The following is a 13,387-nucleotide window of genomic DNA, read 5'->3' as shown; positions in this document are numbered from 1 at the left end:
ACATATAACAAGCAACCTTTTAACAGTGGAATAAACTGCCATGGAAAGTGACCAATTCTCCTTCAGGAGGCGTTTCCAAAGCGAACTCAGGATGCTAAATTAAAACCTCCCGTGCCACATCATTTTCACTTCCCAATTGTCAGAAACTGTTTCAAACCAGCTTGCAATTGTTCTCACACTGCTGCCCTTGAGAAGTCAGAAAACAGCAAAGAAGATCACTGGTTCAAAACTCTGCCCTCTGGTGCTGTGGGTCCTGCTGCTAAAAACAATTGGTCAATTCCACTCCACAGAAAAGAGAAATGAAAACAACCGCTAGTAACCACCATTCATGTCCTTACTTCATGTTGTGTACATTTATTTGGTCATCATGTGTAACGAATCTTGCCAGAACTTCTGTAGAAATGGCCAGCCACCATCAGAGAAGATGACAAAGGAATATGAGGAGGAGTTTCTTCCCAGAAGAATTGGGCTGCCCTGGGCTTCATAGAGTTGCAGCATTTAAAAGGGTCTACAAAGAAAATGCCAGCTTTGTTGCAATTTCAACTCCATTGTGGCGCAGCTGGAAATATATGTAAGTTGATAATCACTGCAGAGAATCATTCATTGAAGCATGTATGCTTTCCAAACCTCATATGCTGCCCAATATATTCACACCTAAAAACAATCCTAAACCTATGTCCAAAAATATGGTAATCAGGTTTTCATAAAACTTTAGGTGTTTCTCACCAAAGGAAATGGAAGAGAGAAAAAATAGACAGGGAATCAAAGTGCTGAGAAGCAAAAACAGTCCCTGTCTTTGATTACAGATTGTCACATCTATGATCCTTTTGGATTCAAGCCATCTTCCCCATTCTCCATTATTATAATTCTCTATTATTATAACGACCATACATCATGATTAAGCCTGAACTGAAGTTAAAATATTCCAGCAATTCCAGCAGACAAGATTTCCTATTCCAGGGTGAGTGTGGAATGCATAGTAGAAACACTCTGAAGATATCCTCTTTAGCTGAAAATCACTTCTATAAGGCTACAGTCCGTGGCTTTTTAACATCAACATTGATTCTCAATGGTTGGAGGACTCCAAGGTAACACTGGATGTAGCATATGCTGCTCTAAGAATGTGTGTAGTCATGCAACATGATGGTCAAAATGACGATAATGGAGAGTCTTGAAATCTTCTCATTCTTTCAGGATTCTCTGGAGGGTGCCTTATCTTGGCAAGGGACCAAGGAGGGCTTCATGTCTTGGAATCAATCCAAAGTTTAAGGCACAATGTAATAAGGGACAGATTTTCTCATGATTCCTCAGCGCTTCACTCAGATGTTTCACTTCATCTGTCAACTTTCCAATCTCCCTTTTTAGAGAGGTATTCTCTTGTTCAAGGCACTCATATTCCTGAAATAATTGATAAAAATAAGCAGATCAAGCATGCAAGCAAGAATCCATGGTTATTTATTATTTTTGCTAAACTATTCTTCATGAAGTGCTTAAATTCTCAACCTCTTTTAGGGGGGAAAAGGTGTGTCTTGTACTTCGAAAAATATGGTAATTTAAGGTTATGACCCATCATCAGAGAAAAGACTATTTCTTTGAAACCCATCTCTTGGTCATCAAATGTGGGTTTACTTCAATGCTTGGCTGATGGGTGCGTGGGTATAGACCAAAAAAGGAGAAGGTAAATCTACTGGTAACACTGAACACTGGAAGTTTTGGATAAGCAAGGATTACAGATTCCCAGTTCTCTAAGAATAGCAGAACTAAAAATTTAAAACATGTACATGTGAACATGCACATACAAACGCATATTGTTGGGGACCAGGGGTACTGAGGAAGTAGGACAGCAGAGGCAGAAAGTAAGGGGACAGAAATATACCTTTGAGCTTTTGAAATGGTGGCAGAGGTCTGTAAGAAATTCAATGAGACATTAATAGGCCATGCCTATACCTGAAAGCCTAAAAAAGGACCAGATAATCCAATGATCAAAGCATCCTCAGAACCCCTTGTTTGAGCTCAGTTCTCTTGCATGGGAAGGATGGGTTTTTGGCACCAAACGTCTAGCAAAAAGCAAAGTTACTTTTACAAACATAAATTTTCCCCATTCCTGTCTGGTGTCAATTTCAATCAAAGCATGAATGAGAAGTCATCTTTTGAGTTCCAGTAAAAGAAAGGAAAGCAAGCGGGACTCAGAAAAGAATTGCTTTACAAGGCAAATGTGTATAAAGTGGCTAGCTTCCCCCTTAATTTAAATGTGGCTGAAACAGAAATGCACCAATGTCCTTAACCAAAAAAAAAAAAATCCAAAATAAAAACCATATGTTCACCCACCATGACCAATATATTCACTAACTGCCTAACTGCACACATGACCTCACAAAAATAGATGAATAATGTGCTTTCTTCCATAGAAAGGTTATGTAGGACTCTGGTCCACCGCCCTTATTCATCATTTTACTCAGGTATATACATAATTGCTCATATGAAAGCTTTGAAGCATTGATAACAATCTCAATCTTGGCCAACACCCTTGCTATTCTAGACTTAAACTCTATTCTTTAGAAGCCAGGTTATAAGCATCAATTGTTCAATTGGAAAGGAGAACGTGAAAAAATGTTGCAGCAATTAAATATGCAAGAAAGGAGGGAGGGAAAAACTTGTGTGGCACTTTTAAATCAGAATAATATTACAAATTGCTTCCCCTGTCAAGTTGTCTGACTATCAGTTAGAACAAGACTGTTTAGATTAGAAGAACTGTCTGGGCATAATAAGATATTAGAATAAGAGTCTAATATCCCTGATTCTGTTTGCATAGTTTAGGCTGCTATCCTAAAAATGCCAGGCTGGTCTGGAGCAAAACATTAAACTGTATGAAGGAGAGGGTAAAAAGGCACCCACACCTGGACATCCCACAGCCATAAGCTCTGAGCTGGCCACTGACTTCAACACACTGATGGCAAGAGAGAAGTTCATTCACACAATCTCCTTGCTCTGAATGCCAAAATGGCCTGCTAACTGTTTGCTGAGGAAAGTGTGTATTAGATCACATAGTTTTGAAGAAAAATACGAGCAACAGGAGACACAGTGGAAGTTTATAAAACAGTAAAACGGAGAGAATAAAAATTAAAAGAAGGTAAATGTTTCCTTTCTCCAGTCATGTCTGACTCTACGGGGTGGTGATCATCTCCATTTCTTAGTTGAGAAAGAGGGAAAGCAAAGAGAGAAAATAACTTGATCATGATAAAACTCCCTGTCACTTCCCAAAATTTACATGTGGGTAAATCCAGGCAAATCTATACTTTTTCATGAGCTATATCCTGTGAAATTCAGTGCCTCATGCATTTGTGACAGTCAATAGCTTAAACATAATTAAAAAAGTGTTAATGGAGGAACAACATCTAAGTATGGGTGCTCTTTGATTAGAAGCAGCGCACTGCCAATCACAACATGTTATATGCCAGAACTCTCCAATCTTGGCAACTTTAAGACTTATGGCCTTCAACTCCCAAAGTTGTCAAGGTTGGAGACCCCTGTATATGCAACCTGCAGGAGATGGTGACTTCCTTTGTGATCTTCGCCTAGCTCAGCATTTCCTAGACATTGGTTACCAGACGTTGGTGTAGGCCTGGAAACTCAACTCAATCCAACTAGAGCAGGGATGTCAAACTGGCGGCCCATGGGCTAGATGCATCACGCACAGGCCACGTCCACCCCAGCTTCGTGAAGGGGAAAAAACATTGTGAAATGTCACATGACAGCAATAGACATGGCGAGTTTGACATCCTTAATCTAGAGAATGCTCACTTGGAAAGGCTGACTTTAAAGCTAAAACATTGGAATAGAGTAGAGTAGAGTAGAGTAGAGTAGAGTAGAGTAGAGTAGAGTAGAGTAGAGTAGAGTAGAGTAGAGTAGAGAATAGAATTCTTTATTGGCCAAGTGTGATTGGACACACAAGGAATTTGTCTTGGTACATATGCTCTCAGTGTGTACATAAAAAAAATATAGATTTGTCAAGAAACATGTGGTACAACACTTGATGATTATAATGATCATTGTCAGACAAATGTAGATCACTGCTCTGTTTTTAACTTGCATCTAACAAAATAGGTTTTGATCCATAAAAGCTTATTAAACCAAAATAATCTGCATGAAGGTTTTTTTAAAAATCTAGATGCCATCTAAAGTCCCATCATTTTTATGGATAGCAGAGATGGGTTCCTTCTAGTTTGGCCTGGTTCTTTGGAACCAAAATTAACTTGGCAGCCTGGATCATTGGAACTGGCAGCAACCCAGGCCTGCCCTGCTTCCGAACCATCTCTCTCGGTGGCGCCACTGGTGCCGCCATCTTGGTTTTTAGCACTCTGCATGCACATGCATCACCAAGTGAACTATCAGTGAAGAAAACTGAAACCCACCCCTGTTGCGCATGTAAAAGTGGTGGAGCTTTGAAACTCACACATTCCTCCTTCCACTGTGGAGGCCCCTCATTAAGGAACTAACACTCTTGTTAATCCTTAAGGTGACCCATGATTTGTTTTACGTTTGATACTAATTGTTGACCCTACAGAAGGCCAGTGCATCAGTCACCTCATGGAGTTTATCTGCTTTCTGAGTTTGTTTCTTTCGGCTTCTTTGAGCAGCAACTCTGTTCTTCTCTCTCCGCCTTACTCGTCTTTCATCACCATCGTGGCTCTGGTCAATAAAACAGAATATGCTTGTTTAGTTAATGACTTATTATTATTATTATTATTATTACTATTATTACTATTATTATTATTATTATTACTATTATTATTATTATTATTATTATTATTATTATTATTATTATTTAGATTTGTATGCCGCCCTTCTCCGAAGACTCGGGGCGACTTCTCTTCCCACTCAATATCCAGAAAATCAAGGAAGCTATACTTTGACAAACACACCACTGACAATCTTGTGAGTGCTGATGATATCAGTATGTTCCAAGAGTGACTGATATGGACATTTCCCTTATATTGAGTGGAAAAGAAATTTTATTTATTTATTTATTTATTTTTATTTACTTAAATTTATAAGCCGCCCTTCTCCCACCCAATACGTTTGCAAGAGTTCCTAGGAAGAGGATGCGAGTGAGCCAGAGTTTGCTTTCTTTTTCCTGGGAAATTTCAACTGTTGTTTTAAAAAATAAAACGGAAGGAAACCAGATCATCACGGTTTAGGAATGTGTTAATCACACCTGGATCCTATCTTTCCTCCAAGAAAGAGAGAAAATATGCAGTCTTTTTTATTTTATCCTCTTGTGAGGTCAGGTAAGGTTGGGTTAAGTTAGTAGTGCTGCAATAGCATAGCAAGCTAATTAACTCAATTAAAGACCCAGCGGCTTGCATTTGCCCAGTGTTACATTTATTAATGTTATGCAGCTTAACTTTTCTGTGTGAAGTGAATCTTTTTGTTTAGAAACTGTTGTGGTTAGCACTGGCCCAGCTCCTGCCCCAAAGACTGTGGATGTGGGGGAGACATCCACATGCTGCAGGCCTGTTTCCCCCCCTCCCCGTGGAATCTGATGATGAAGGCTCCTCTGACCAAGAAGACATGAGTGACAGGGAGGAGGAGAGTGTGGCAGACAGCTCAGAAGGAGATCAATTATCTAGCTCCTCCTTGGATTCAGAACAAGAGTTAATGATACAGCCACGCATGCAGAGAGCGATGCATAGGCAACAACAACAACTGAGAGATTATTATCAAAGAAAATGAGGCCACCTGTGGTTGGGTGGGGCTGTGGTAATTATTGAGGCTGCTATAAATAGCAGCCTGTGGGTTTGGCCATTGTGGAGGATTATCTGATCGTTGTGTTTCATGACTGCTTTGCTGACTTTGATCTTTGTGTGCTGATTTTTCCCTGCTTTGAAACTAACCCAGAGCAAAGTGTGTTTCACTTTGTGAAAGAAGAAGGATTGTGAATTACCTCACAGCTGCAAGCTAAGTATCACAGAACTGATAAGGGACTTGTACAAATTACCAGTTTGTTTGGAGACAAATGCTATTTGCTATACAAAAAGAGTGCTCTGTTTATTTGCATTTTCGGTATAAAGAACATTGTTTTGAATTTTCAAACATGTGTGTGTCTGAAATTGTATCTGTGCATTTTTGGGAGGATTCTACCAGAGACCCCGACAGAACAAGAAACAAACTACTTCAATTCAGATTAAAAGTGTCATGTGAATGAAAGCAATGCCAGTCAATCACAGTCAATGACAGTGTTTGCAAATGGTTAGTAAATCAAGCAGTTGCTAAACAAGAATTACCTGTAACAAAATAGTTCCATTATGCACTTGAAAGTTGAGTCTAGTACAGGGGTGAAATGCTCCCAGTGCGCTCATGCCTGTCAGACATTGGAGAGCCGGTTGCGAAGGCAGCGCGAGGATGGGCGAGGCTCCACCCACCTGCCTGGACGCCAGCATTTGGGTTCTTTTACCTTCTGCACATGCACAAAGCAATCTGTGCAAAGCGTTCTGTGCATGTGCAGAGTTACCCTCTGGGCAGGTGGGCGGAGCCTCACCCATCCTCATACTGTGTTCACGACTGGCTCTTTGATGACCGATAGGCATGAGTGAACCGGGAGCATTTAACCTCTGGTGAAAATATAAAATTACTTTTGAGTAAACATAGCTGTTCAGCTCACTTGCTAATTAATTGAGTTTACTTGTAGAAGAAGTGCACATCCCAGCACTGTGCAATACCCTTTTCTGATCAAAGTTCATTTCATTAGAAGTAGCCATTGATACAAAATTTAGGCATAGGTTCCATGTGTACAGTCCTTGTAGACATATCTTAAGAGGTCTCTCCCTCTCTCCTTCCCTCTTTCCCTCCTCCTCCTCTCTCTCTGTCTCTGTCTCTCTCTTTCACACACACACACACGCACACACACAATCTTGAATCACAGGAAATCATGTTCGGCATGATTGTTGTATGATTAGAGCACATCAGGATCAAGTTTGAGTTAGTGCTGTGGAAATCATTTGTTACGTGAAAGAGCCAGGTTTGAATGGAGCATGCCCAGATGAAACACATGCATTTGGTCCTGATGTAGGACTGAAATATGCAAGTGCAACAGAGAAGCATTCGGAGAGAGAACAGGGAAAAGAAATCAAGGACATATCCCTGCTCTTCCCAATTTCTTCTTTGCCTACCTCCTTAGCTCTCACTGTTGATAGGCTTTGAGCAAAGCAGATCCAATTGCCCTATTTCTCCTAAATAACAATAGAGAAAGAAAAGTAAAGGGGAGATCAATAGACAGAGTAGTGATGCCAAAAGTGGCAGAATCAAAACCTTTGGCCCTTTTAAATTTGAGAAATAGAAATACGCTACTTAGGAAGGAGAAAAAGGGATTTTGCTATCTAGTTTCTAAAGCACAATCCCAGGAGCTTTTGGGGCAATTAGTGAAAACTGGGCTCAGAAAGAGTTTGCCGTAATTAAATCTAAAATCATGAATCAAATACAAAATGTTTAGATGATATTTGGGGTAGCAGGTCAGACAAACCGCCATATGTACCATAATGGGGTTTCTGCTCTACTAAGATGGTAAATGTTTTGCATATCCTAAGGGAAATCCCCATTAGGTATGTTGAACATTCCCAATTTAACTCATGATTTTGCCCAATTCATATATTCTTTTATCCTTGTTTCTCTGTTTCTTTAAAAAAGCTTTTTTTTTTAGTATGAAAAAGAGTAGAACCATAAAGTTCTATAAGTTAGGGCTGTCAAACTCCCAACCCATGGGCTGGATGAGTCACATGCTGGCCACACCCATGCCCAGTTTTGTGAAGGGGGAAAAGTCCTAATACATCACAGGATGATGCCGTGGTGAGGTGAGCTTGGTATAGGTTCTTCTGCTTGAACAGGGGGATGGGCTAGAAGACCTCCAACTCCAAGGTCCCTTCCAGTTTATTCTGTTCTGTTCTATTCTATTCTATTCTATTCTATTCTAGTGTGTGATCTCCACTGCCATGACAGCCACTGGGGAGGCTAATAACTGCTTTCTCACCAAAGTGCTCAGAAATGCCCAAGACCCTAAAGCAAGAAGACATTACAAATAATGCTGGGGATATCACATGCAAGAACAATTGCCTTCCCAAACATGATAGGAACAAGTAGTTGCCCGGAAATAAATATTGTAATCTAACAAATATTTGATAGATTCAATACCTTAAAATCAAACAGTTTTAAAATTTTCCAAGAGAACAATGGTTGAGGTAGGGGAAAATAAAATTATTCTATGTAAGTTGGAGTTCTTATTCTTATCTTAAGTATCTTAAAGGATCTAACTCATCCTATATTTTGTAATGCTGTGCCCTCTTCCCTGCCTCCTGATCTATTGGCGGGGAGGCTCTCACCAATATCCTCCTTTTTTATATCAAACAAGTGCAAGAGAGACAGAGAGTTTGGCTGGAAGAGGGAGGTCATGAGTTCTAATCCTGCCTAAGTACACAAGGCACACAAATCAGAGTGACTTTGGGCCAGTCCCTTTTCTCCATTTTAAGAAGGAGGCAATGTCAAACCACTTCCAATTATTTTTTATTCTCCAAGGAAACTGCTGGCTCAAAAGCACATACAAAAGTTCAAAAATAAGAAAATGCATTTAAAGACTATCGGCAGCACCATAAAGAATGAGAGAGATAAAAGGAGAAATTCCTTTTGCATAAGAAAACTCTTTAAGAAATGGAATTTTGGCCTGGATTCAGCTACATGCTACACTCAGACAAGTTTCCACATCCCCCTGAAGGCACTTCCCAAATCATGAAGACTAGTAGTGAACCTAGCAATGTTACATCCTGCATTATCATCCTGGCCCAATTCAGAGTGGACTGTAACAATATAGAGAATAAATAAATAATTAAACAAATCCTTAGCGTATTGCCCAAATGGGGATGGTGTGTCTTGGAAAGTCATTCTGTGATAACATAATCCTGCAGAAGTTTGTGAGAAAGGTAAAAGTACAAAGCCACCACGTCATAGACTGAGGACCCAGATTGTTGGGGGCAATATGCTGACTCTGTAAACTGCTTAGAGAGGGCTGTAAAAGCACTGTGAAACAGTATATAAGTCTAGGTGCTATTGCTACTGCTAGACTAATTGCTCTGGGACACCACACAACTGCCGTACACAGCTCTGCAGTGGTAAATTTAATCATGTAAGTTATGCTTACATCTAACCCTTCAATCTATACTGACCAGGTTATCTATCTTTCATGAGCTGAAATGCCACTTTTAGTTTTTTATTATGAGTAGGTAGCCTTAAAATCGATTAAGTACATAAGCGATCAAAAGATCTGATACGGATGATGTTCATTTAAACCAGGGGTAGGCAAAGTTGGCTCTTCTATGACTTGTGGACTTCAACTCCCAGAATTCCTGAGCCAATCATGCTAGCTCAGGAATTCTGGGAGTTGAAGTCCACATGTCACTGAAGGGCCAACTTTGCTTACCCCTGATTTAAACTTATGGAACAGTAGGAGCCTCATGAAGGAAAAGAAAGATGGTCACTACTTGGTCACTACAGGCAAGAACAAAGGACAGCCATTTGTTATTGACACTGTAGTAAGTTTTATAATTTTTCTGGCTCAGGGGACACCCCCTCACCCTATTTTTTCCTTCGATATAAACATTTAGCCTTGCGGTTTCAGTACATTCAATATAGTTAATAAACTTGTTAACATCTTGCTACAAATTAGTATATGTGCTTGGTTCCACCACTCCTTTCTTCGAATTGGCCTCTGAAAGATGCCTTACTAAACTCTGCTGGATGAGCCAAAGCTGTCTCTAGTCTGGAAGGCCACAGAGACAGGCTTACCACAGAACAGGAGAAGCAGGATCTGGGCACGTAGGTTTGGTTCCCCACTCATATCCTAACCGTAACTTGTAGCTGAAGGCTAGTCAGGACACCCACCACTGGTAAAATCCTGCAGACAAATGTATGTAGTATATACAGCGAGATCATCAGCCGCTGATGAAATATGAATGGTTCAAAAACACCTTCCCTCCCATCTGCAGAATTTTCAAAGTCATTTCAAGCAGTGGGAAGTTCCATCCTTTCCTCCCTTCTTCTGACTAGAAGTTCCTACCTCCTCCCTTTCTCGAAATAAGGCAAATTCTGATAATAGGGAAGGGAAGAGGAAAAGGAAGAGGAAACGTGAGGCACGTGCCCATGATCCATAATTTTACGAGGCTGAGCCTTGGTGGTGCAGTGGTTAGAGTGCAGTACTGTAAGCTACTTCTGCTGATTAGCGGCTGTCCGCTCAGTAGGTTTAAGGTTGACTCAGCCTTCCAGCCTTCCAAGGTTGGTAAAATGAGGACCCAGATTGTTGGGGCCAATATGCTGATTCTTTAAACAGCTTAGAGAGGGATGTAAAGGACAGAGTTTCTGGTGCTTTCTTCCTCTTCTTTCTCCCTCCCTCTCTCTCTTCTCTCCCTCCCTCTTTCTTTCTTTCTTTCTTTCTCTTTTTCTTATCTCTTTCTCCCTCCCTCCCTCCCTTTCTTTTTCTTTCTCCCTCCCTCCCTTCTTTCTTTCTTATCTCTTTCTCCCTCCCTCCCTCTCTTCCTTTTTCTTTCTCTTTTTCCCCCTTCCCCCCCTCTCTCCTTCCCGAAACTTCTTTACATTTTTTTCCTCCGAAGAAAATCTAGCACCCCAATTAATCCTTTCGAGGGGGCCACCGCTCCGCTTCGATCCCCACCGCTGCCCGCGGGCGAGCCAGCGAGGTCCGGCGCGTCCAAAACCCCCGGCAGCGCTGGAAAGAATTCCTGCCCTGCAAAACTCCCCAAAAAAGACCCGGCTTGGGAGAGTGGCGATTGGAAGAGGATTTCCCTGACAATTTCTGACTCGCGGAGTGAAAAGTTTCTTTGGGGGCGCGTCTGTCTGTCCAATTTTTCTATGCCTCCTCTCCCCCCCCTCTCTCACACGGGGGCTTCGGTTTACCTGCAGGGTCCCGTCGGACTTCAAACTTCGTTTCAAATCACTCACTCACTCACTCACTCTCTCACACACACACTCACTCACACACACACATACACACACACCAGGCTTTGGTTTACCTGTACGGTCCCGTCGGACGAGGAACTTCGTTCCAAAAGGCTTCCCGCTACGGGGATCCCCTCAGACATCCTGGCCGAAGAGACAGAGGAGGATCGGGCGGCCAAAGGGCGCCTGAGGTCTGAGGAGAAAACGGCGCCGAGGACGCGCGTGGGGAACGGGACGCGCTGTGCGCCCGCCGCTGCCGCCTAAGCGGAAAGCCCAAAGCGGGGCATCCCGGACGCGCGGCGTTTCCCAGACACCTGCCCTGCCGCCGCCGCGCCTCGCCTTCTTCCCTCAGCTGCGCTTCCGAGGCGAGCGCTGGGCGGCGCGGGAAACCCTGGGAGCCCGCCGCTCTTCGCCCTGCCGGCGCCTCAGATCTGCCCAGCTCCAGTTCATGGAAATCACGTGGCGGCCCTTTGAAACTTCGGGAGGGAACTGGCGGCGAGGCCGGGTGGCGGCCTTTTTTTTTTTTGGCGGAGTCAACCCGATGGGGAACTGAAAAGGAGAGGGGCTTTTCCCTCCTTCCGCCCCGCTCGCGGCTTGGGGGCTTTTGGGGTGGCTCGAGAGCCGGAATCCGCCCGAGCTGACTTCAAAGCTTCCTGCTCAACGTGGGAGCGCGCCCGGCTTTCTCTCTCCCCCCCCCCCCCCCCGTTTAAAAGGGCCCCGTTTAAAAGAGCTAAGCTCTGAGGAGAACGGGAGGCGGAAACCGGGAACAAATCCTGAAATAGTTTTGGTGTTGGTTTTTTTTTAAAGAAAATCGCCGTAAACGTTTCCACTGTCAAATAAAAACGGTGTTACTTGGGGAAAAGACCAGAAGCAACGGGAGAAAATAGTATTTTACTGAAAGAGTAGTAGATGCTTGGAACAAACTTCTGGCAGACGTGGTTGGTAAACCCACAGTAACTGAATTTAAACATGCCTGGGATAAACATAGATCCATCCTAAGATAAAATACAGGAAATAGTATAAAGGCAGATTAGATGGACCATGAGGTCTTTTTCTGCCGTCAATCTTCTGTGTTTCTATGTGATATACTCGAGCATGGAAATGGCGGGATGATTGCCGTGCTATTTTCAATCTCACCTTTTCACCAAAAATACCACTAAGGGCAGCCTCCTCCTGTGTTTAAATAAAAAACCGACCCGCGCAAAATAAACTGCGTTAGCTGTATTTATTTATTTTTTAGCTGTAGGTCAGCTGATAATTTAGCTGAAAAGCCTAAAGGTGGAGCTGAAAATGGATCCAAAAATGTTTATGGTGAGCTACCTTTACTTTTTGTGGAAAGTGAAACCGCAAACCAACCTTCTCAGCAATAAAAAATGAACTGAGAAGTGGAGGATTTTGATTAGTCTGTCATCTGCATCTCTATAACTCTGGTTTGGTTCTGCAATCCAACACAGACTTCAGAGGATAATCAGAACTGCAGAAAAAACAATTGCTGCTAACCTGCCTTCCATTGAGGACCTGTGTACTACACAAGTCAAAAAGAGGGCGGTGAAAATATTTACTGACCCCTCGCATCCTGGACACAAACTGCTTCACCACATACCAAAACAACTAGACACAAGAACAGTTTTTCCCCAAACACTATCACGCTGCTAAACAAATAATTCCCTCAACACTGTCAAACTATTTACTAAGTCTGCATTACTATTATTACTAGTTTTTTCTCATCATTCCTATCACCCATCTCCTCTCACTTAGGACTGTATGACTGTAACTTGTTGCTTGTATCCATAAGATTTTTATTAATATTGTTTCCTGATTGCTTATTTGACCCCATCACAATCATTGAGTATTGTACCTCATGATTCTTGACAACTGTATATTGGCCAATGTACACTTGGGCAATAAAGAATTCAGCCGCCCTGAGTCCTTTGGGATTGGGTGGCATAGAAGTAGAATTAAATGCACTTCTATTTCTACTTGTTTTTTCTCATCATTCCTGTCAACCTTTTCCTCCCACTTAGGACTGTATGACTAACTTATTGCTTGTATCTTAAGATTTTTAAATATTGTTTTTTCATTGCTTATTTGACCCCTACGACAATTATTAAGTGTTGTATCACATGATTCTTAACAAATGTATCTTTTTCTTTTATGTACACTGGCAGCATATACACCAAGACAAATTACTTGTGTGTTCAATCACATTTGGCCAATAAAGAATTCTATTCTATTCTATTCTATTCTATTCTAAATAAATAACATAAATACATAAATTCTATTCTATTCTATTGCTTGACTAATTAGTTGTATCTCCTTTCTTTCATCAAGATGAAGTCTTGCCTTTTCCTCTCAGTTCCCTCTACCCAGTGTTTCCCAATCTCGGCAACTTCAA

At 41.8% G+C, this 13,387-nt stretch overlaps 1 protein-coding gene across 1 annotated transcript; it reads right to left on the bottom strand.

Annotated features, from left to right (window-relative positions):
* Positions 1-321: 321 nt before the first annotated feature.
* On the bottom strand, positions 322-11,673 carry BATF3 (basic leucine zipper ATF-like transcription factor 3). Its single transcript, XM_070741225.1, has 3 exons — positions 11,067-11,673; positions 4,585-4,689; positions 322-1,398 (listed from the first exon to the last, which is right to left on the bottom strand). Exons 1-3 carry the CDS (start codon positions 11,133-11,135, stop codon positions 1,213-1,215), a joined length of 360 nt encoding a protein of 119 aa, XP_070597326.1. The 5' UTR covers positions 11,136-11,673; the 3' UTR covers positions 322-1,212.
* Between the last annotated feature and the right edge of the window lie 1,714 nt (positions 11,674-13,387).

The sequence above is a fragment of the Erythrolamprus reginae genome, chromosome 1, assembly GCF_031021105.1.
Source record: "Erythrolamprus reginae isolate rEryReg1 chromosome 1, rEryReg1.hap1, whole genome shotgun sequence".
NCBI classification, from domain to species: domain Eukaryota; kingdom Metazoa; phylum Chordata; class Lepidosauria; order Squamata; family Dipsadidae; genus Erythrolamprus; species Erythrolamprus reginae.
This window is presented reverse-complemented; position numbering and strand designations above follow the sequence as displayed.